The sequence below is a fragment of the Meriones unguiculatus genome, chromosome 5 (genome assembly GCF_030254825.1).
Source record: "Meriones unguiculatus strain TT.TT164.6M chromosome 5, Bangor_MerUng_6.1, whole genome shotgun sequence".
NCBI lineage: Eukaryota > Metazoa > Chordata > Mammalia > Rodentia > Muridae > Meriones > Meriones unguiculatus.
In genome coordinates, this window is record NC_083353.1 from 42,305,106 (window position 1) to 42,329,134 (window position 24,029).

General features: G+C 47.9%; 1 protein-coding gene across 1 annotated transcript; it reads left to right on the forward strand.

Moving 5' to 3' along the window:
• The first annotated feature begins 5 nt into the window (after positions 1–5).
• Positions 6–23,480, forward strand: Copg1 (COPI coat complex subunit gamma 1). Its single transcript, XM_021638830.2, has 24 exons — positions 6–177; positions 1,201–1,253; positions 1,592–1,672; positions 1,890–1,961; positions 2,124–2,203; positions 4,658–4,733; positions 4,908–5,000; positions 5,301–5,387; positions 6,430–6,587; positions 6,675–6,808; positions 8,373–8,440; positions 8,601–8,789; positions 10,884–10,979; positions 14,330–14,573; positions 15,363–15,438; positions 16,046–16,149; positions 16,905–17,030; positions 17,296–17,364; positions 18,466–18,608; positions 18,835–19,006; positions 19,570–19,667; positions 20,968–21,106; positions 21,386–21,484; positions 23,116–23,480. The coding sequence occupies exons 1-24, from the start codon at positions 141–143 to the stop codon at positions 23,244–23,246; spliced, it is 2,625 nt and encodes an 874-aa protein (XP_021494505.1). The 5' UTR covers positions 6–140; the 3' UTR covers positions 23,247–23,480.
• The last annotated feature ends 549 nt before the right edge of the window (positions 23,481–24,029 follow it).

Here is a 24,029-nt window from a genome sequence, read left to right on the forward strand (position 1 = left end):
AGACCACAGAGTGCGCAGGCGCAGTTTACAGCGCAGTGCTCAAGGCGACGTGGCGGGCGGAAGTACGGAAGCCGCTGGGAGAAGCTGCTCTCACCGCTACTCTGAGCATCTCCCTGCTGCGTGGAGCTTTTCCTGGCACCATGTTGAAGAAATTCGACAAAAAGGACGAGGAGTCGGGTGAGGGACCCTTGAAAGGCCTGGGAAGGTCAGGCCCTCGCGCAGATTCCCGGGACTTTCCTGGGCTTCCTTCTTCCGGGCTTCTGTCAGAACCAGAGCCGGGGCCCAAGAGGGGCAGGGGCTTATGCGCAGGTCCTTAGCTGTCCTCGGAGAGGACTGTTCTGCGTTCTCCAGCTCTGGCCAGGATTGCTGCGTGACCTTGTGTGGGTCACGCTCCTCTCTGGGCCTCACCTTCCCCATCTTGTCAGAGGAGGGTCCCAGGCTGGATGCTCCCTTGTGTTTCCATCCGACCTTTTAGTATTTGCCAGAGCTGCGTTGCCAATGTGTGTGTAACCAGTCCTGCAGCTAAAAACCCTGACCGTTTCATTCATTCAATAAATTGTATTTACCGAACATCAGTCACCTTACAGATCCTGACATTGCAGTATCTAAAGCAAGTAGGACACTCGAGGCCTGCAGTGGGAGTGTTAGAATGGTCATAAAGTGGAGGAGGAACCAGACAGTAACCATATAATCACACACATGTAACCTCTCTGTCAGGGAAACTCAGTCACAGGTTAGTCAGTGCTGGTCGTCCCTGGCACAGACTCACTTAATGAATGTGCGTGAATGAATGCAAACTGTGGCATCCTGAAAGGCACAGAAGGGGTGCTGACTGTGAGCAAATGGTCTGGGGAAGAGAGGAGTTCCCTTAGCAGGATTTATACACAGATTGTAGAACCTTGACTGCCGCTGATAGATGATGGAGACTTCTCTTCCCAGCGTTTGGCAGAATCTTGAATTTTAAGGTCACAGTTTGGAGAGTGCTTGCCTAGCATGCTTGAAGCCCTGTGTTTGATCCACAGCACCATATAAACCAGGAGGTGGAGGCAGGAAGATCGATCGTAGCTCAAGATCGTCCTCTGCTACATTCTGAGTTCAAGACCAGTCTCGGATACATGAGACTGTCTCAAAAAAAAAAAAAAAAGGAAAGAAATTAGTTCAGGATCAGAGCTTGTAATCAGTCTTCTCTGTTCATCATAGGTGGAGGCTCCAACCCCCTCCAGCACCTGGAGAAGAGTGCAGTACTCCAAGAGGCAAGTTCCATCACACCTGTTTGGTCAGGAATACCTGCCAGCCATGCTGTCAGAATATTAATGTACATAGAGTGCTGGTTTTAAAAGCTTGGGCCCAGAAGAAGAGACTTTGCTCATTATATTTGCTAAGTATAGCTAGTCAGTGGGGCAGCACAAGCAAAACTTTCAGGTGTGGCTGGTAGGTGAGTTAAAAATAATAAACTCTTCCCCTTTGAGAATATATGTATTTGGACTGAGTTATTAATGCACAACCTATGGTTCTCCATGCCCTTCATGAACTGAGGATGGCTATGGAAGGGAACTATACTGGGCTAGAGGTAATGGTTGGTTTTCTACAGGCTCGGGTCTTTAACGAAACTCCTATCAATCCTCGGAAATGTGCCCACATCCTCACCAAGATCCTTTACCTCATAAACCAGGTAACAAGATGAGGCTTGGCGGGAAGTACAGGGTGCTGTGTAAATGGGGATGGACGCTTAAGCCTTTGACAGCTGTGTGCTTGGAACCAGCAGTCCAGCTCTGTATACTCTCAAGTTTACAGTTCTCGTTTGTTGCCTGTGCTCAAGTCCCTGCATTCTTCCAAGGTCTAGCTTGTTGGCCTCCTGTCTAAAGCTGAGGCTTTTATGATTACCACAGGGGGAGCACCTGGGGACCACAGAAGCAACTGAAGCGTTCTTCGCCATGACCAAGCTCTTTCAGTCCAACGATGTAAGTTCACCAGTCCCTGCATTTTTGGAGATGTGACACCTGTGATAGGGTGGTGGGAGGACCAGCAGTCAGCATGGCCTGCCTGCCTCTGCAGGCTCCTCCTGACTCTGAACCTCTCCCACTGAGCAGGACTGATAGGGCCTTCTTCATGTTTTTTTTCAGCCCACACTCCGTCGCATGTGCTACTTGACCATCAAGGAGATGTCCTGCATTGCAGAGGATGTCATCATTGTTACCAGCAGGCAAGCCTTGGGCAGGGGTGGCTCCTCTGGTGGTATCCATTGGCAGAGGCCACATGTACAGCAAAGGGTCTTGGTATATGGCCAGTGCCCCTTCCTCCTAGGCCCACTCTGTACCAGCCTGTAGAGTGCTCTGCTGCCTTCTCACTGTTCTGGCCTTGCTTCTCTTCCTCCTCCTTAGATAACACAACCAGCATGGGACTTTTAGAAAGTCTTTAGTGAGTGCTAAGGGAAAGAAAACCAGAGTGCAAGAAGTTTATGAGCAAGTCTGCTGGCCAAGTACTGGTTTCTTCATTAGGCTAAGTAATTTAGGGACAGATGTCACTAATACATACTCTGTGTCCTTGAGTATGTATTATCAAACATGGTGTATGTTTGATACACCATGAGTATGAGTATCAAACATGGTGGTACACACGTGTACACCCAGCACATGGTAGAAACAGGAGAATTTCTGCTAGTTTGAACCTGACTGGGTTATATAACAAGATATCTCCAAAAATAAATGAACAAACAAATAAATAAAAGCACAACAACAACCCCCCCTGAGGCCCAGTTCTCTTATTTCTTCTTGACACTGCTATGCAAAGGGAGGCCTATGCAGCCATTTTCAGGTGCATTGTGATGACATTTACTGGGGCTGGCAAGATGGCTCATTGGTTAAGAGCGCTTGCTAGGAACCATACCCAGAGGACCTGAGTATGGTTCCTAGCACCCTCGTCAATAGGCACATCTCCAGGTGCCGAGGAAGCTGATGCATTGGAGGACACATGCAGACACAGACACCTGTATGTTACTAAAACTAATAAAAATAAATCTTAAACTTTATTTTAGAAAGATAATGCTGAACATTTATCAGTCCATGCATGGTTCTGGGAGTATGGTAGTGAATAAGGAAGCAATGGTGTGTGAGGAAACTTTTCCTGGGGAGACAAAACATACAATGTCTGCTCATCCCAGATAAGGAACTCACGACAAACCAAAGTACATATACCACCGAAGTCCACTTTGAGCCATGGCTTTTATTCGGGTTACTTACAGGAATATGGCTAAGGACTTAGAGTAGTAGAAGTGACTCAAAGACAGCTACGTCACCAAAGCTTACCCCAGCATGGGTGAGAGCTCACAAAGCTGGAAACTTGGAGCTCACTGCACAGCACACTGCAGGCAGCTCAATAGGGGGGAGAGTGTCCTTTCCAGTTGTCTCAGTTGGTTTAAACCTCTTCCAGGCAGCCTGGTAGGTCTCTGCTTCTTCCAGGCAGCCGGTCTGCTCTGAGGCTCTTTCGTACAACTAGGTTCTTGTTTTGAGAGTGACTCTCAGCTTTTATTGCTTACTCTGGCAGGGAAGGAGCCTAATGAATCTGGTCAGTTTCAGGTACTTCCCGAAGCTATTGTGAGTTGTTTACCTTCAGCTTAAGGGGCTTCCCTGCAGGAAGGAATGCTTCAATCCTGGAAGAAACTGTTAATACAACACATGCCTCTGCACCCTCAGGATTTATGAGCAAATGACAAGGCAGCTGGGCTGTAACATGGTTTATGGATGTGTAAGGGAGTGAAAGCAGAATGGAAGGACACTAAAAGGAATCAGTATTGGCTCAAGACCCCCAAGACCAAGTTCTCGCACAAGGGGATTTATTCATCCCAGAGGGACAGAGGGCAAAAAGTAAGAGACAAAGACAGGAGATAGAGGATGAGGGAAAAGAGGAAGGGAATAAGAAAGAAGGGAGGGAGTATTTGTCAAGTGGTGTGGACAAAAGACTGCCTCTGGACAGAGAGGAGACAGACATGACCTATAGAAATAGCAGTTTATAAAGGTAAAGGGGGAAAACCCATGTTAGGGTGAGGTGTTTACTTTTAGTCGAACAATTTAATTAGGTGAGCGAAAGGGGGCTTTCGATTGCTAGACTACAATATTTTGATAGCTGGACCTTAATAGTCAGCCTCAGGAGGAAGAAGTGGTCAAGTATGGGAACAGACCTTGGTGGCTGGCTTTAGGAATATAATCTAACATTTTTTTATCAAGGAAGAAGGAATGGGGGAGAAGGGCAAAGCCTTCCAGAGCCGTGCTGACCCGAGTACCTGCAGATAATAGCTTGACTTTGACCAGAAGAGGCCTCCAGAAAGGTCTGGATTCTGAGGGAGTGGAGTCCAGGCTGAGCATCCACATGTGAAAAGGCCTGCAGAGGAGGCTGCTCTTTCTGGTGCTCTAGGAAGCCTTGAGTTCATGGTGATCCTACTGCCTTTACTTCCTGATTGCTGGGATTACAAGTGTGTGCCACTATGCCCCACCCTGTTTTGAGTTCTGTAAAACTCCCTGGAGCCGCTGTTTGGGTTAGAGTTTGGCTTGAGGGGTGAGGTTAGAGGGGAACAGTAGTTAGGAGATGGTGTGGCAGGTGGACTAGCGGAGAGGGATGGCCTGGGACCCTGCTTGTCAACAGTGCCTCCTTTCCCCGGCAGCCTGACCAAAGATATGACTGGGAAAGAAGATAATTACCGTGGTCCCGCTGTGCGAGCCCTCTGCCAGATCACTGACGTGAGTTCTTCCACCCTCTGCCTGCTTCCCAGGCTCTCAAGTGAGACCTCGCCCCACTGCAGCTCTCTGAATCAGGTGGAGGCGTGGGGTAGGATTGTCGCCCAGGTGCTTCTGAAATGCTTGATTTGCTCGACTCCCCATCGCTTCTATGCCTGAGCTCGCCTTCTCCCACAGAGCACCATGCTGCAGGCTGTCGAGCGCTACATGAAGCAGGCGATTGTAGACAAGGTCCCCAGTGTCTCCAGCTCTGCCCTTGTGTCTTCCCTGGTACGTAGCAGTGACTGGGGTGTGCAGAGGTGGGTTATGTAGAATAAAATGTCTGAGAGTCTTGTCAGAAGAGAACAAGACACTCTGGGCTCATTGGGAGACCTCGGGCGAGTGGCTTTGACCCACCCCTTAGTGGCAGATTGTTTGGACTGGGGAGGATGAGGATGGCAGCTGTGCTGTCTGTCTGTGGTCTTGGGATCAGGACAGTCAGGAGGCCCTGACTACATCTGAAACAGGACAGGGGTGTGACAAGAAGGAAGCCCTTGCTTTTGATCACTTAACAAGACCCACTGTCCGCAGCATCTGCTGAAATGCAGCTTTGATGTGGTCAAGCGCTGGGTGAACGAGGCCCAGGAGGCAGCATCCAGTGACAACATCATGGTACAGGTAAGAATGATGCTGAAAACAAGCAAGTGCACGAGACACTGTCATTGTCCATGCTCCACAAGTCCTGGTGGCCTCTGGCCAGGGCAGCACATGGTGTTTGGGGAAGAGTTTCTTACTGGGTGCTGCTGAAGTAGCCAAGCATGTTGAAAGGCAGGTGAGACTGTTTTGGAATACAGGCTATTATAGCCCACCTGGCTCAGGTGATGGTCATCGCAGTCCAAACTGTTGCTGAGCTGCCTCTGTAAGTGACATGAGGTTTCCATCTGAGAGACTTTCCTCTCTAACCTAAACCTGGTCGGCCTCCCTCTGAGTCTCAGTTTCTTTGGAAAGTTGGAAGAGCAAGGGTTAAATGAGAAAACACACATAATGAGGGACAGGAAAGACAGGCTTGTCCCTTTCCTTCAGTGGTGGTCATTCTCCTCATTCTTCATGTGGATCTTGCCTTTGTGGTCAGCAATGATGCTTTAGTATATCTCTAAGGGTCAGAGACACCACATGGAAAGCACATGCACCTGCCATACGTTGGCCCTCATATGCCTCTTGACTAAGTAGGAACAGGAAAGACAGGAAATGATCTTGGTAACTTACATCTCTAAAAGTGGCGTCTCTGGCCTTCTAGACCTCCAAAGCCAGCTTGGCCACAAGTGGGACAGAGAAGCAGGGACAAGCAGGCCAGTCCTCTGGGTGTTGGAAGGGTTTGTGTGCTGTGCCCCACAGGACCATGCTCAGGTCTTGCCCCCAGCTGTCTGCTGCAGCTCTTTCTGTTCTGGTGTCTTCTCCCTCAGTCAGGATGCCTGCAGGGCCCTTGCCAAAACTCTGGTGCAAGTGAGAACGTCATATATGTGGTGTGCTGAGCAATACACCAGAGCTCGTTATGCAGAGTGCTTGGGGGAGTTGTTGCAGCCCCTCTGTGTGCATGTGATTGCTACGCTCTTCTTAAAATACGAAGGGTGAAGCCAGAGAGACACGGTGGCCTTGCCAGTGCTGCGCGGCAGCAGACCTGGCCTGATGTGTCTGTTTCCCATGCTTTCCCTGTCCTCAGTACCATGCACTAGGACTTCTGTACCATGTGCGGAAGAATGACCGCCTGGCTGTGAGTAAGATGATCAGTAAGTTCACCCGGCATGGCCTGAAGTCCCCTTTTGCCTACTGCATGATGATCCGAGTGGCCAGCAAGCAGCTAGAAGAAGAAGATGGCAGGTGAGAACACTGGTCCGCTGCCAGCTAGGAGATGCCTCGAGCATTGCTGGATTGCCCCCAACTTCTTGTTGCTATGTTCTTTTGTAGCCGTGACAGCCCACTATTTGACTTCATTGAGAGCTGCCTGCGTAACAAGCACGAGATGGTGGTATATGAAGCTGCCTCAGCCATTGTCAACCTGCCAGGCTGCAGTGCCAAAGAGCTGGCCCCCGCCGTGTCAGGTCTCCATACGTCCCCTTTCCTGATGCATGGTTTGTCTACAGGGCACAGGCCCTGAGCCAGAGGTCTTTAGATAGGCTGTGATATAGGTCTCTCACAGGCATTACTTTTAAGGTGGGCTGTTTTCAGTTCCATCTTAGTGCTGGAGTGGCAGGTGTGGGGTCCACACCAGCACTGCTAGGCCACCTGGCTCCAGAGGAAGACTGGGGTGGGGCCTAGGACCTGTAATATTTAGTGTGTTCATGGGGTAGCACTGGGGCCCACAGCTGGATTCACTGGCACTGCTCTTGGCAGGTAGGCAAACTGCTGTCCTCTGACCTTCTTCTCCAGACCTCACTGCCCTTCTGAGACACAGCTGACCTCTGGCTGTAGGTGGTAAAGGCTGGATCTGTTCAAGCTACTCCTCCTAGTATAAGACATAAATATGGATGCCGCCTGTGTGTTACTGAGGAGAACCCAGCAGCTTTGAATTGTTTCTGCACTAGCCCTCTAGCCAAAGCAGTGTCTTGTCCACTGCGCTAGGCCGGTGTTGGGATGGGAGTAGGGAATATGCACCCGGGGCATGGAAAGCTGGAACAGAACAGCGCCTGCGTTGAGAGTTCAAAGGGTCTACACCGGATTCCGAGAGTGGCAGAGAGGGATGAGCACTTAACCTAGGACCAGCCCAGAGGCAAAGAAGTATGACAGGAGAGTTGCCGTGATTGGGCTGTTTTTCTTGAGGCCCCCACAATGGTGATATCAAGCTGGTAGAAAGATAGGGTTCAACTGGATGTGTAGTTTCCCTTTCTCCATGGGGAAAAACAAACATGCATTCAATTGCCGTGTGGGGACAAATGTCCTCCTGTGATGTCCCCATATTTCCAGAATAATGAAAGACATGAAGTAGAGGCTTGAAAAGGTAGTTTTCCTATTTTAATAGGACAGTTAGTTAGTTCCAAAAACTGACAGGCAAATAAAAGCTAAGCAATAAAGAAAAGGACTTGGAAATCCAGAGTATAGTCACATTCAAGACTGTGCTTGAGCACAGACTTGAGCTGCGAGCTGTGGAAAGCCAGGCTGAGGGACTAGTGTGGGCCCTAATATACACAGCAGGGGTCCACTCTTTGGCACTGTCCTAGAGAGAAATAAACTTGGTCCTTGAGGGAGGACTTAGCTCCCTAGCTTGGTGATGTGGGATGCTCACTGGGTCCTGTGAGCATGGAAGGAGAGAGTTGGTTGTGTGCGTAGGCTGTACATGTGGGTAGCCCTTAACCCTGCTTCTGTCAGGTGGCTATTCACTGAAAGCCGCTGGAGTTGATTTGCTCTCTTCCCTGGGAGTTGGGAGAATCATCAGGCATGTCACCCATTCAGCAAGGGCCTAGCATGTGACAGGTGGTTAGTATATAATAACCAATGACATCCACAGGGCCCTCACTGACAAGGTTTAGGACAAGACAGTTCTGCTGGCCTCAGCTAAGCAAAGAGCTTGTGTGACTGGCCTGAGAGCTTGTTCATCTGCTCCCCTGGGACCCCAGGATCCTACTGCCTGGCACCAAGGGCAGCCTGACACATGTCTGTCTCCTGCAGTGCTCCAGCTTTTCTGCAGTTCGCCCAAGGCCGCTCTTCGCTATGCTGCTGTGCGCACCCTCAATAAGGTAAGAGCTGGGAGTGGGGCTGGCTGGTAGGTTTCCTCCCTCTGAATCCTGGGAGAAGGGGTAGACATAGTCCCCAAAGGACCTCTGGCCAGGCCTACCCTGGAGGTGAAATGACAGAATTGGGTACTGCCAATTCTGTGTCTGTCCTTTCTCTCTGTAGGTGGCCATGAAGCACCCATCAGCAGTGACCGCCTGCAATCTGGATCTGGAAAACCTGGTCACAGACTCGAACCGTAGCATCGCCACATTGGCCATCACCACCCTCCTCAAGACAGGGAGTGAGAGCAGCATTGACCGCCTTATGAAGCAGATTTCTTCCTTCATGTCGGAGATCTCAGATGAGTTCAAGGTACCAAGTGCCCTCATAGCAGTCCCCAGGTCAAGGGAGATGTTCTGAACCTGCTGCCATGCCACAGGCTTGGAGTGCTCAGTCCTGACTCCAGGTCTTTGACCCTCTGTGCCCTTGATTTTTAAGAACAGTACTTTGTAGGCCAGGAAGGGGTTTGAAGTTTTTATTGTGCTCTTGCTGTCCTAGAGTTTCAGGAGAGTGGGCAGCAGCGGGTGGGAGAGAGAAGCTTTAACAAATGAACAAACATGTAAAGGAGCAGCAGCTTGAGCTTCATCGAGGAGCTGGCACTGCATTAGCAGCTGCTGGGGAGCAAGGCAGCGTGAGCCAGGGAAAAAGGGCAGGAGTGGGGATTTGGAAAGTACCAAGGAGCCTGTCTCTGCCTCCCAAGTAGTGGGATTACAGGCATGCACCACCACCGCTCAGCTCATGATAAAGTTTTAATTGTAAAAAAGACATTTAGAAAGCGGTGGTTTGGGAATTTTTTTTTTTTTCTGTGTTCAGATCAGGACAGGGTTTTTTTACCTAGCCCATGCTGACAATGAACTCAAGATTCTCCTTTAACACCTTCATTGATATATTAATACCACCGTGTCTGGCTTGTAGTAGCTAGCTAGCTTTTCTTTCCTCTTTCTTTCTTTCTTTCTTTCTTTCTTTCTTTCTTAGCTAGCTTTTCTTTCCTCTTCCTTCCTTCCTTCCTTCCTTCCTTCCTTCCTTCCTTCTTCCTTCCTTCCTTCCTTTCTTCCTTCCTTCCTTCCATCCATCCTTCCTTCCTCCTTTCTCTTTCTTTCTTTCTTTCTTTCTTTCTTTCTTTCTTTCTTTCCTTCCTTCCTCCTTCTCTCCTCCTTCCTTTTTTTTCTCTCTCTTTCTTTCTCTTTTCTCTTCCTTTCTCTCTTCTTCCTTTCTTCCCTTTCTTTCTTCCCTTCCTTCCTTCCTTCCTTCCTTCCTCTCTCTTTCTTCCTTTCCTCCCTTTCTTTCTTCCTTTTTTCCCCTCTTTCTCTCTTTCTCTTTCTTACCAAGGTTTCTTTTTGTAGCTCTTGCTGTCCCGGAACTCACTCTGTAGACCAGGCTGGCCTTGAACTCACAGAGATCCACCTGCCTCTGCCTCTTTAATGCTAGGATTAAAGGCATATGCCACCATCACCTGGCATATTTTTTAAACTTTACTTTAAAATAATTCACAGGAAGTTGCAGGTAAATAAAAAGAAAGGTCCTGGGCATTTCTGTCGACTCCAACGCCTATATCCCACATAGTCACAACACAGTATTAATGAAGAAACCAGCAATTGTACCATCTAGAGAGCTTACTCAGATTTCACTGGTTACGATTGCTGCCACGTTCAGATTTAGTATCACTAGACAGCACCCATGCACTTCATTCCCACCTCCTCATGCCTGATTCTTGACAGTCACTAATCTTTTCTTATTTTGCATGGCTAGATTATGTCAGTGTTATATAAATGGAGTCATGAAATGTGTCACTGGTGAGTTTCCATCAGAGCAGATAATAGTAGGAACAATTTTTGATATAGCAGGAGAAATTCTAGAGTGTGGGTTGTATAAAGTGGGCAGAAATCTATTCATATAGCTTGTGGGCTATATGGAGGCTTATTGAATGATGATGTGATAAGATTTGCACAGGAAAATAACCCTTCTGGACAGTAGAGGATGAGTTTAGGAGACTTGTATCTCAGAAAATGAATTGGCTTAGGAGCAGGCAAGAGGGGTGCTGTCACAGCCATGGAAGGACTTGAGCCAGTTGAAGAAGAAAAAGAAGGATAAAGCAGAGGGAATAAGGATGCCAAAGAGACCTTGAGAAGAGAGCGGCATGGAATGCTGGGTGAAAATGTGGAAGGCCGGAGAGAAGCAGACCAGGGTTTAAGGACTCAGATCCTCACTTGGGCTGCTGAGACTGCCACGTTCCACTTGCCTTGGGTGGCTCAGGGCTGTGTGCCCCAGCATGGAGAAGTGTTCCTTCTGGCTTCTTGCTCTAGTGTTAGGCCTAAGGCATGATCTTGCCTAAGGAGGGACGTGTGGCATTTAGTGAGCAAGTCACCGGGACTGTCGGGTCGCTGCTCACACATGTCTCTGCCCCAGGTGGTGGTTGTCCAGGCCATCAGTGCCCTGTGCCAGAAGTACCCTCGCAAACATGCCGTGCTCATGAGCTTCCTGTTCACCATGCTAAGGGAAGAGGTAAGACGGGGGCCACTCTGGCCTGTGAGCTCCTGAAACAGAGGATGGCCTGGCTGCCCAGACCTTTTTCTTGGTATTAAGCTCAGAACACTGCTAAACAGCTAGTTTCCTGGTGCCCGAGGCACTTTAAGTACCTCGCACAGATGGTGCAGCAGCACCAGCCGCTTGTAATCACAGTAATAATGCATGACTCACCAGTATGGCAACAGGCCCAGCAGGTGCCCCAAGGCCGCACTTGTGCAGAAAGGAGCATGCATGGGTTCTATTACGAAGTCTTGCATAGAAGGCTGCAGTGCCTTTCTTGGAGAACTGGGGCTAAAAACATGACATTGGTTCTGGGTTTTGTTGTTTTCTTTTGTGACGGGGTCTCTACATAGCTCTGGCTGTCCTGGAACTCACGATATAGCCAGGCCAACCTTGGATTGACAGAGATCCACCTGTCTTTCCCTCCAGAGGACTTATCATAAGAAATAAACTTCTGTTGGGCATAGTGACACACGTCTTTAATCCCAGCACTTTGGAGGATTACCGTGAAAACCTAAGGACTTGATTTTAATCCCTGAATTCCATGGTGGAAGGAGAGAATCAACTCCTGAAAGTTGAACTCTCCCCTCCATATTTGTGATGTGTCATGTATAGGCTTGAACTTACACACATATATTTCACATGCACAGAGAAGGATAATGTGTATGCGTGCACACGTGTATGTGTCTGTCTGTGTGTATGTTTATTTTTAAAAGGAAGTCCTGGAGAGAAAGCTTAGGAGTGCATACTGTTCTGTTTAGCAGCTCATAACTGTCTCCAGCTCCAGGAACTCCAACACCATCTTGGCCTCTGTGGGTACTTAGTGTACTTATGTGCATGTACCCATACACAGGCACACACACACTTTTAAAAAAAGAAAGAGAGAAAAAGGGATTCTGGGAGACTGCTTGCCTAGCATGCACAAAGCCTGATTTTGATTCCAGTACTGTATAAACTGGGTAGGTGATACATACTAGCACTTAGAGGTAGAAACAAGAAGGTCAGGAGCTCAAGGTCATCCTTGGCTACATAGTGATTTTGAGGTTAGCCTGGGATACACTAGACCTGTCTTAAAAACACAGAAGCTGAGGCTTAGTGTGATTTGAGTGGAATGACCTGCCTCCATGTTACTGTGAAGAACAAGGAGAGCACTTTGTGGTATCTGAGCCCAGACACCTCTGGTCCTCAGACACCCCAAGCTTTGTCTCAGCTTTCTGGCTGCCTCCCAGAAAGCTACTTGCTTGCTGTTGCAGTCAAGGTTATGAATGGCCTTCACTGAGGGGCTGCAGCACTGAGACTTGAGAACTTACCTTTCTCCTGCTGCCATTTGTCACCTAGTCAGAGCAGGCGGCTGGCTGCAGCGGTGAGGCTGAAATATCATTTAGGGTGTGTAGTGTACGGTCCCTCACTGGCTGTGACTCCCAGCGAGCAGACGCACCTTCTTTTCTTTTCCCCTTGAGATTAGTTCACTGTGTCATTCTGACTGGCCTTAAATTCAGGATTGACCTGCCTCAGCATCTTGAATGCTCGAATTCCAGGTATGCACCATGCCTGGCATTTTCTTTGTTCTTCAGAACACAAATGGCTGAATCCCTTAAAGGTAAAGTGAGGGGTCAGTGAGGGGCCACCAAGCCTGATGACCAGAGACGGGTTTGATCCCTGAAACTCAGAAAGCAGAGAGAGCCATGACCAGAGGGGAGAACTGACTTCTACCAGTTGTGTTCTGACTTCCACATGCTCCAGTGCATGCTCAGGAGCACACACAGGCTGATGGCTCATCTTCTCACCAGCAGCCGAACCAGCCCATTCCTGTGCTGGCACAGTCTACCGAGCAGAAAGTCGGGATGGGCGGAGGGCCTTGTTCCACTGATCTACACCCTACCTGATCTGGGAATCTTCTTTTTTTAAGTTTTAAGATTTTTCTACCATTAAGATTTAATAGCCAAGTGTGGGGGCACATGCCTTTAATCCCAGCACTCAGGGAGGCAGAGGCAGGTGGATCGCTGTGTGTTGGGGTGTGTGCATGTGAGTTGGAATTAGTCTTGTACAACTGTGTCTAGCTCATCTCATAATTTCCAGTTTTTTAATTTGTTTAAAATTTTATCTTTAGGTGTGGTGTGTGTGTATCTAGGTGTCTAGGTGCAGGGTAGAGTGGGTGTTGGATCAGCTGGAGCTGGAGTTACTGTGAGCTGCCTGATGGGGTGCTGGGAACTGAAGAGCAGGTACTCTAAACCACTAAGCCGTCTTTCCAGTCCCCTTAAATTTGTTTCAGTTAGATTTATTCATTTTATTTTATGTTTGAGTGTTTTGCTTGCATGTATGTATGTATACCATGTGCATGCTTAGCACTCTCAGAGGTCAGAAGAGGGTGTGGAATTCTTTGGAACTGGAGTTAGGAATGGTTATGAGTAAGCCTGTGGGTGCTGGGAATCAAACTTGAGTCCTCTCTGTATACAAGTGCTCCAAACAGTGAGCCTCTCCATCCCCAACATTTTAGTTTTTAGCCAAGGTGCTGTGCCTGTTAAACACTAGCTCCTCGTCTGCCTCTTGTCGTCTCTTTATCCACAGTTCTTTCTCTGTGACTGACTGCTCTAGTTACCCTGTTTGAAGGGAATTAGACGTGTTCTTTCTCTGTCTCCCTTATTTCACTTATAAATGTCTTTGGGTTTCATCTGTACTGTAACGTATGTCAGGATTTCTTTTTCGATGTTGGATAACATTCCTTTAAACTTCAGACTACATTTTGTGAACACTCAGGTTGCTTATGTTCTGTCACTGCTGTGATCTGTCCTGTTGCTGATGCCCAGGAATGGAATGACTGGATCAGGTGGTAATTCTGTGCTTGATACTTTGGCGTGTCACCCATTCCAGCTTCTTTATGTCTGGGTATCCATGTGGAGCACGATCTCCCATAGCCAGGCTTTCCATTTCAAGTGAGTGTGAGTCCATTAGGTGTATAGCAAGCAGGAGAAAAGGAAGAAAACTGCCAACTGCAGGTAGATGGTTGGGGTAGGGAGCAACCCTTCCTCCAGAGCCAGCTTAAACAGAACATGAGAACAGAACATTATATTTACTAATATAATGTATCTTATACTCAGCAAGCGAACTGGTCTGAACTGTTTCCATCAAACTCTCCTGTTATTACTAGAAGGCCCTAGTGAACTTCAGGCCAAGCCTTTTGTTATATCCAACAAAGAGACAGAAGCCTAGGCTCCTGCTTCCAGGCTGTCGGTGGAGCAGTGTCTCTAGACCTGGCTAGGCTCTGGTCCTCCACTGGTCTCTAGAGGATGTGAGCTCATTGCTCAGCTAGACCTTTCTCTCTGCAGGGTGGCTTTGAGTACAAGCGCGCCATCGTGGACTGCATCATCAGCATCATTGAGGAGAATGCAGAGAGCAAGGAGACAGGGCTGTCACACCTATGCGAGTTCATCGAGGACTGTGAGTTCACGGTGCTGGCCACCCGCATCCTGCACTTGCTGGGCCAGGAGGGGCCCAAGACCAACAACCCCTCCAAGTACATTCGCTTCATCTACAACCGTGTGGTCTTGGAGCATGAAGAGGTTCGGGCAGGTAGGTCTGAGCTGGGGTGATCCTGGGCTCTTAGTTTCTTTTGCAGTGAATTTGCCAGCAGAGGGACCTAAGCCCCCAGGGGAACCAGCACACTGGGCACATGGCCTCATTAGCTGTTTTCACATTGTCAAGAAGACTTTAGATAAAATCTGGATAAAAGATTTTCTACATTTAAAAAATTTCCACTGTATATTCCTGTTTAGCATTGTGTTTTTGTTTGTTTAATTTTTTGAGACAAGAGTTTCTCTGTGTAGCCTTGGCTGTTCTGAACTCACTTTGTAGACAGGCTGGCCTCAAACTCAAGAGCTCAGCCTGCCTCTACCTCTTGAGTGCTGGGATCAAAGGTGTGCACCACCACACCAGGCTATCTTGTTTTTAATTCATCTTATTTTCCATATTTTTACTTCTATGTCCCCCATAGGCAAATTTTCTTCTTTTGGCAGTTAATCATTGACCGATAGTTTATTGTCTCATGTTATTTTCTCTCTCAGGTGTAGGTACAAATGAAGCTGTTCAGAAGTAAATAGCCTGACATGGTAATAATTTGAAAGTAGCCCCTAGCTCCAGAATAGGAGCCACTAATCTGCTCACCCCTTTCTCTAGTTACTGGAAGAGGAAGTTGAGGCCTGGGTAGCACCAGGATCCACTTGGATTGCACAAGAGCTGTTCTATGATTCGCCCTCTAGCTCTTCTGCATAAATTCCCATTCTGAGCACTATTAGGCATCCCTAGCACTCTGGCAGGTGGGCCTGAGGGGCTGTTGGTGAATCATATTTTCCTTGGAACTAGGTGCAGTGAGTGCCCTGGCCAAGTTTGGAGCCCAGAATGAAGAGATGTTACCTAGTATCTTGGTGTTGCTGAAGAGGTGAGTCTTGGCTCAGAAGCTACAGGGCAAAACAGTATTCCCTTAAGCCCACTTCACCATTTTTGCCATTAAAAAAAAAAAAAATCATTTGCTTGTTTGTTTATTGAGGCAGGATTTCTCTATAGCCTTGGCTATCCTAGAACTTGCTATATAGACCATGATGGCCTTGAACTGACAGAATTCCACCTGCCTCTGCCTCCCAGTCACTGGAATTAAAGGTGCGCGTCATCATGCTCAGCAAAGATGTAATTATTTTTATCTTATTTGTGTGGGTGTTTGCTTGTATGTATATTTGTGCACCATATGTGTGGTGCCTCGTACCTGCCAGTACCGAGTACCAAGTCCAGAAGAGGGTGTAAGTGTGTCTCCTCCGGGCTCAGGGGTCCCTCTGTGTGTTTTTTTCTGGTGGTGCTGTGTGAAATGTTTACTGGAGAGGTGTACCACTGAGAGGCACCAGCCCCTTGTGTTTTCTACTGGCATGTAAGAGCTTCACCCTTGGCGTTCAGCTTTGAGAGCTCTGCATTGCCCTGCTGTCCACATACAGCCCTGCAGGGCCTCTGACACCCTTGCTGGGCTCAGTCAGGAACACCTTGTTTCCCGGCTGCAGGTGTGTGATGGATGACGACAATGAAGTGAGAGACAGAGCCACCTTTTATCTGAACGTCCTGGAGCAGAAGCAGAAGGCTCTCAATGCAGGTTATATCCTAAATGGTAAGTCTTCTCTGGGCCAGGACCTCCAAGACCGCACATCCTTCCCTGGACTTGTGTAGCAATCTCTTGGATTGATAGAATCTCAGAAGACCCAGGGTCACGTGGCTTGGAACCTGTCGCTGGAAACAGCGAAATAAGTTAAAGTACTCTCTTTGTGTATTACTCTGGCTTGAACCCAGGGCCTTGCACATGTTTGCTCAGTTACCAACACTGTGCCATGTCCTCAGTCCAAAACTTTTGTTGTTGTTTTGAGATAGGGTCTCATTACATAGCTTAGGCTGGCCTGGGATTTATGATAATCCTCTTGGCTCAAAGTCCAGAGTGCAAAACACTCAGTAGTAAAAACTTTTAGGCCTGGTGTGAGGCATACTTCATCCCAAACCTGAGGAGGCTGAGGCTGGAGGATGGCGAATTCCAAGTCAGCTTAGGCTACATAGCAAAACGACCCGTCAAACAAATGAAACAATAAATAAAATGGAAACTTGTATTGTCATAGTAACTTTTAAAGTTTAAAAGTTTTAAACTTTTAAAGTTTTAAACTTTTAAAGTTTTAAACTTTTAAAATTTACCTACCCACCAACCCTGTGGGAAGAAAGATGAGGATGAGGAATAAAGCTCAGAGGTTCCATAATTTTCTCAGCATCAACACATCTAGTGTTCATAGCAGGGGACCCAGACCGCTCTCCTCCCTAGACACACACGCCATGCCTGTTTGTCATGCCAGCCAGGCAGAATGACCTCTCTACCGGCTTTAGGTCTGACTGTGTCAATCCCTGGTCTGGAGAGAGCCCTGCAGCAGTACACACTGGAACCCTCCGAAAAGCCGTTTGACCTCAAGTCTGTGCCTCTGGCCACTACCCCTATGGCAGAACAGAGACCAGGTGAGGCCCTGTTTGTCCCCAAGGCCCATGTGTTTCCCTTGGCTATAGGGTGGACAAGGATGGGTGGGTGTGCTGAAAAGAAGGAGTAGTAGCCCTTGCCACCTCTTGGAGTGGGGACAGCCATGCTAATAGGATTGCTCCTTTCCTTGCATGCTTCTCTGTCAGGAGAGTTGGCATTTATAACATCCAAATAAAAGCATGGGGTCAGCAGCACCCGCTGCCTGTGAGTAGAGCTGTGGGTTACCAGGTATGCTTGCTCTTACAGAAAGCACCGCCACTGCAACAGTCAAACAGCCAGAGAAAGTAGCAGCCACTCGGCAGGAGATTTTCCAGGGTGAGTAATGGTCAGACTTCAAAGCCAGCCAGCTGCTTATCACACGTGCCTCAAAAGCAGAGTACGTAGCTGTGTGTCTTCTTTTATTTTTTGGTTTATCAAGACAGGCTTGATAGCCTTGGCTATTGTGGGCTCACTTTGTAGCCCAGGATAACCTCGAACTCATAGATATCCATCTCCCTCTGCCTCCCCAAATGCTGGAATTGCAGGCACACGCTCTCTGCTTGCATGACTGACACCTGCATCAACACATTTCAGCGAAGCACCAAGAGTTTTTTAAGAGAACTCTATTGGTTCTCCTGAGCCCTGGGTGGTTGAGAGTGCTAGGGCTTTTCTTTCCTTTTTGATTCTCTGAGTGCTCATGGCCTGGGTTCCAGAATGTCTGAAGGAGCGTAGCTAGAGTTCAGAGACACTGGTGCTGTGCTTTTGATTTTTTATGTGTTCAGTCCATGTTACCCTATAAGGTTTGTCTGCTATTAAAACACTATTTTTGAAACAGACAATAGTGTCAAGATGAATTCAACTCATCTCCAAACCTCTTGTTCCTTGTTGCTGCTGTAATAGTTCCTCAAGCCTTGTGATTGAACTTTACTGACCAGAGAGTTGGTAGCTATAACAGTATGCACCTCACCCTTACAGGCTTTTTCTAATCTCCACCTTCTTATAAGAATCCTTGCTAAGGGCTGGAGAGATGGCTCAGCAGTTAAGTGCACATGCTGCTCTCGCAGAGGACCCAAATCAGCTCCTATCACTGGTGTCAGGTGTCTAGCAGCTATCCCCTCCAGTCTTGAGAGAAAGAGACAGAGAGAGAATCATTGATGAACTAAAGGTGAGGGTCCTCAGATGGATTAGGTCTAGGACATTGGGGTTTCTACTTAGTGCTTCAGAGAACTTGATAAAGACAGAAAGGGTCTTCCTAGAGGATCATACACTTGAACCAGAGCTGAGAGATATGCAAATGTGCTGAGGAAGAGTGAGCAGCCGGTTGCACATGCACATGTCTCTCTCAGGGAGGCTATGGGGCCAGGGGTGGTAACTAGAAACCAGCACAAATTGGTGTGGAGATCCAGAAACCAAGTGAATATGGCCTGTGGATTTCAGAGCAGTTAGCAGCGGTACCTGAGTTCCAGGGGCTCGGGCCCCTCTTCAAGTCCTCACCTGAGCCAGTGGCCCTCACTGAGTCGGAAACTGAGTATGTCGTTCGTTGCACCAAACACACCTTCTCTGACCACTTGGTGTTCCAGGTAAGCAGGGCAGCCTGAGACCAGGTGGTGAGTATTCACAGGCTAGAGAGGTCCTGGGCAAAGAGTGATGAGACACACCATCGGGTTGTGCCCAACCAACTCAATGGCAAGCCCTACAGGACCCATCAGACCTGTGAATGTTCAACCATGCAGACAGCGTGGGAGTGGGGGTGTATCTTGGCTCATCCCATATAGCAGCATCTGAACCCCACTCTGCCTTATCCAGTTTGACTGCACGAACACCCTCAATGACCAGACCCTGGAGAATGTCACAGTGCAGATGGAGCCCACGGAGGCATATGAAGTGCTCGCCTATGTGCCTGCCAGAAGCTTGCCCTACAACCAGCCTGGGACCTGCTACACACTAGTGGCTCTGCCCAAGGAAGACCCCACAGCTGGTGAGCTCTCTGTAGTTAGCACTAAAGCTTCATGGGAGTTTGTGCATCAAGAATGGTACAGAAACTCCTTGACTCAGGTATAAGAATTGCTCAGGCCCAAGTTCTTCTCGTATGTTATCTTATTTCATTCTCACAGCAACTCTAAGGGGGTAAGTACTGCCTGTTGTTGTTCGTAGATGAGGAAACTGAGGCTCAGGTTAGGTGGGTTGTATTAAGTTTAGGATCAAGGCCTATTTGGTCTTCAGACAAGTTAGTACTCTTTCACGATAGCACAGTGTCCCTGATAAGACAGACACATACATGCAGACATCTCAAATTCACTTCTCCAGTGATATCCACCACAGACAGTGGCCTGCAGCTGTGGCACGGTCTCAGCCACAATGCATTGTCTCTGTTTATTTGGCCTTTTCTTTGGACCTGTGACTTGACAGTCCTGTCCTGTAAGGTGCTGCCTTTGCCCGGCATGGTGGGGTTGATGGCTATTCCTAATGCTGCCTGAAGGGCAGCTTGTGGCCAACTGACCTTGAAGGAACCTGTCTTCACCCAGCGCTTCTTCTCCACAGTGGCGTGCACGCTCAGCTGTGTCATGAAGTTCACTGTCAAGGACTGTGACCCCAACACTGGAGAGATTGATGAAGAAGGCTATGAGGATGAATATGTGGTAAGAGGGTAGTGTCAGGGACTGAAGAGACGGCTCAGCAGTTAAGAGCACTGGTGCTCTTCAGAGGACTCAGGTTCAATTCCTAGCACCCACATAGCAAAGAACAGGGGTCTGTAACCTCAGTTCCAGGGAATCAGATGCCCTCTTCTGGCCTCCACAAGCACTACATGATTGTGGCACAGACATATATACCTGTGTAGAAATTTTTTCAAATGCATTTCTGATTTCTTTCTTCGGATAAACTCCTAACTGGCTCAAAAGGCAAGCAAGATTTTAAGACTCTAATTGCTCTTGTCAAATTACTTTATAGAGCAGGACTTTCTGGACCCACCAGCTAGACATGAAGACTTACTGATATTTATAATAGTTTAGATAGGATAGCTGGGCAGATTCTGAACTAGTCTAACCTGACTAATGCTGATCTGCTTCCTGCCATGTGACCCATTACCTCTCTCTCACTCAGTCTGGGCACCTGTTCCTTTCCCATGTCATGCTGTGAGTCTCCCACATCTTACTCTTCTCACAGAGACCCTTTCTCTGCCGGGAAGTCCTGCCTTTCCTCTCTTGCCTAGACTCTTTCTTTAGCCATTCAAAAGGTGAGAGAGTAAGAGTGTTGACAAAACATGAGGCAGGTGATGATCCATAAGAATAACATTATCAAAGTCCAGACAGTATTCAGCTGTCGGTTTAGCAAGCCACAATTGCATATACAAAGACAACCTTCACGCGGTGCACAAGATTACTCCAATATTTTTCTAGGTAAACTGGGCCTCTTTGCTCTCTGCTAGACCAGAGTTCTTCAGTTACTAGACTGCATCTGATGTACCCTTGTGTAGCATAAGGACCTCAGTAGAGAATGGCCATTCCTGAGCCAAAATGACTGCAGCAGGAATCATTTTAAGACTTCCCTCCTCTGGGGAGCTGTGGCTGTGTGCACCATAAACATCCTGCAGGTGTTAGGACAGATTTCTGGGAAGATCTGTTGGAAGAATGAACAGAGGAGCCTTCATGTGGACACAGCCTGTCAAAGCTGGCTGAATGGATGTATTAAATGTCAGATTCACAGCCGAGATGACAGTAGGGTTCAGCCTGTGTTGAGTCTAGAAGACACAGCTAAGGTGCTGCTAATGGCACTTTGATTGAGAACCTTGGGGTGGGTCCTGAAATAACTGGTGTCCTGAAGCCCACCAGGTTCCCACACTGGCAGCAGGAAGGGATAAATAGCTGAGTTCAGAATAGATTTCTAAAAATGTGGAACAAGTATCTTCCTGAAGTCTAACTCTGTTCTTTGTTTCTCCAGCTGGAGGATCTAGAGGTTACCGTGTCTGATCACATCCAGAAAGTCATGAAAGTGAACTTTGAAGCAGCCTGGGATGAGGTCGGGGATGAGTTTGAGAAGGAGGAGACATTCACCCTGTCTACTATCAAGACACTTGAAGGTAAAATGCCGCTGACCCTGTCTCTGGTCTGGTTGCCTTTCGGGACCCTTGTATACTATAGCTGAACAGTGATTCCCGCCAGAGTCCAGGGCCATCTCTGGAGCACATCACTGAGCGGTAGTGCATAGAGGGACACCTGGCTTGGGGCTGGGCTTGTGTCTCAGTGAAAAGTGCATACTTAGTATGCATGAGGCCCAGGATTTGACTAGCACCCAACTAAATAAACACACACAATCCTCATGCACCATGACTTGATATAGCTGGGCTTTCTCCCTACAGAGGCTGTGGGCAATATCGTGAAGTTCTTGGGAATGCACCCTTGTGAAAGGTCAGACAAAGTGCCAGAGAACAAGAACACTCACACGCTGCTGCTAGCTGGTAAGAACCATCTCCTGTGGCCCGAGTAGCTTCACAGGTGGGAATGCCCTGGGTTTTGTCTGCGCCCTCCAACTTCCCGCACAAACACACCTGTGTGAGCCTGTAGTCCTGGCAGGCCCTTGGTCTGTATCCTCTGAGACGAGCTGCGAAGGGTGTGGCATGATGGCTCAGCATTTCTCCCGTGGCTGCTGGTCTGTTAAAGCAGCAGGTCCGTAATTCAGTGTTGGGGATCCATCTCTCCAGCCCCCCGAAGTGGTTTTAATGTTTTTGCATTTTGAATGAAGGTAAGTATCTTCCATTCATATTTCTTTTTCTGTGACTTGTCTGATGTTTCTTTGTCTAATTATCAACTTTATTGGTTATTTTTTGTTTTTGTTTTCTTACTAAGAAGAATGAGGATGGGGTCTGGCCTGGTAGCTCACCCTGTAATTTCAGCATTTGAGAGGCAGAGACAGGAACTTTTGTGTAAGTTTAAGGCCAAGGGCTACATTTTGAGACTCAGTCCCCATAAAAACCTAAGAAAAGCAAAACAAAAGAATAGCTCAGTGGTTTAAAGCACTGGCTGTTCTTCCAAAGGAGCCAGGTTCAATTTCCAGCATCCACATGAGAGTTCACAACTGTTTAAGTCTAGTTCCAGGGCAACTGATACCCTCACACAGACATACATACACGCAAAACACCAATGTGCATAAAACAAAAATAAAGTTTAAAAATGGCCATCTACATTTCATCTTGGAAAATTTCAAATTTAGAAAAAAAGAAAATAGCGCATATAACGAACATTAACTGTTCTTCTTCCCACATGGTAGCACCTGTGCCCACTCTCCTCCCTAGAGCATTTTCATGCAAATTATTTTGTAATTCATAGGTAAATACTTGTTATCCTGTGTTTAACTCAAAAAGGCCCATAGCTTGTATTGCTCAAGTTAGTTGTGAAAATGGAGCTGGGAAGGGAGCTCAGTGATTGAGGCTAGGCTAGGCAGATTCCTGAAGCAGAACCTGACTGTATAGCCCAAGATTCCTTGAACTTTTAAGTAATCCTTTTAATCCTTTTGCGTCAGCCTTCAAATAGCTGCCAATCCTTGCTTTTTTTCCCTCTCCTGTGCTGATAATCAGTTCTGGGGTCTCTTGCCTGCTAGGTAAGGAAGTGTTCTACCATTGAGACAAAACAAACCTTAGGTGTTGGGGGGGGCTGGTTATTTTTGGTGGAGGTTGGGGTGTGTTTACAAACAGGTTGGGATGGTGTTCTTGCTTCAGCGAGTGCTCACAGCTCACCACCACCATCCCTCTGGCCTTGATGAGGAAACTAAGTCCCCTGGGTCTGTCATACACCTGCTTTGTGGTTTTTACTTATTAGGGTTCTCCTCCTCAGCACTCTCAGATTCAGCGGCCATGTGTGAGCCTCTAAGGGAGCTTACACCTTACATACCCAAGCTACCTGAGTGTCACCTGAGCCTGGCAGGAGCCAGACACAGTTACCGAAGCCCTTTGTCCTTAAGGGTTCTGGAGCTCAGAGAAGCAGTGAGACTTGCCCAGGTCTCCCAGCCTCGGCATGGGGGCCACTTGAGCAGCTGGCACATGTGCCTCCACAGCCCTTCAGCCTCATGGAGCTCTGCTTTCTCTTCCACCAGGTGTGTTCCGAGGTGGTCATGACATCCTTGTGCGCTCTCGGCTTCTGCTTTTGGACACAGTGACAATGCAGGTGACAGCCAGAAGCTCAGAGGAGCTGCCAGTCGATATCATCTTGGCATCTGTGGGTTAAAGGTCTGGCCTGAGCTCTATTCCTACCTTTTCCAACACTACATCGAAGTTGCTTCTTCCCAGTGAAGCCAGTGGAAACTCTTCCCCACATCTCTATCCAGAAACAATCAAGAATCAATACAGATTTTTTTAAAAATTGCATCCTATCATTCAGGAATGCTAGGGTAGATTTCATCACCCTGTCTGCAAGGAGACCTCATAAATGAATAAAATGTTCAGACTTCTCGGATATTTATCCCCAAGGAAACTGACTCATTCCTGTAATAAGTCAGCATGTAGTTCTTAACTGCTTCTTCTGCAGGCTTGTGCTCAGGGCCTCCACCCCTCCTTGAGGCCTCCCCTCACCAAGAGGAGCATGCGCTTATCCCCTTGGGACTGTGTCGGTGCCAAGCTTAGGATGTTTTAAAGGCTAGCTGAGTGACAACAGCCAGCAGGTCTGACAAGCCATTCTTCTTCAGGCATTTATAGATGGTTCTCCAAAGGACCGAGGTCCTTCGCCTGGGTGTTACCCGATCATCCCTGGCTTCGAGGGTGTCCAGAGGTTCTGCTCTGGGCCAGTCTGTGAGAACATAGACTGACTTTCTTTGGCTGGAGAGTAAGAAATTCTACAGTATGCCTCAAGGGTCTTGGGCTTAAACTCAAATCAGGTGGTTATAAATTGTTGCAAACACCAGTAGAACTTGTTTCTAAGAAGTGGGCCTCTGTGGGGCTACTGAAATGGCTCAGCAGGTAAGAGACTACCTACATGGTAGGAGAGAACCATTTCCCAAAAGTTGTTCCCTGA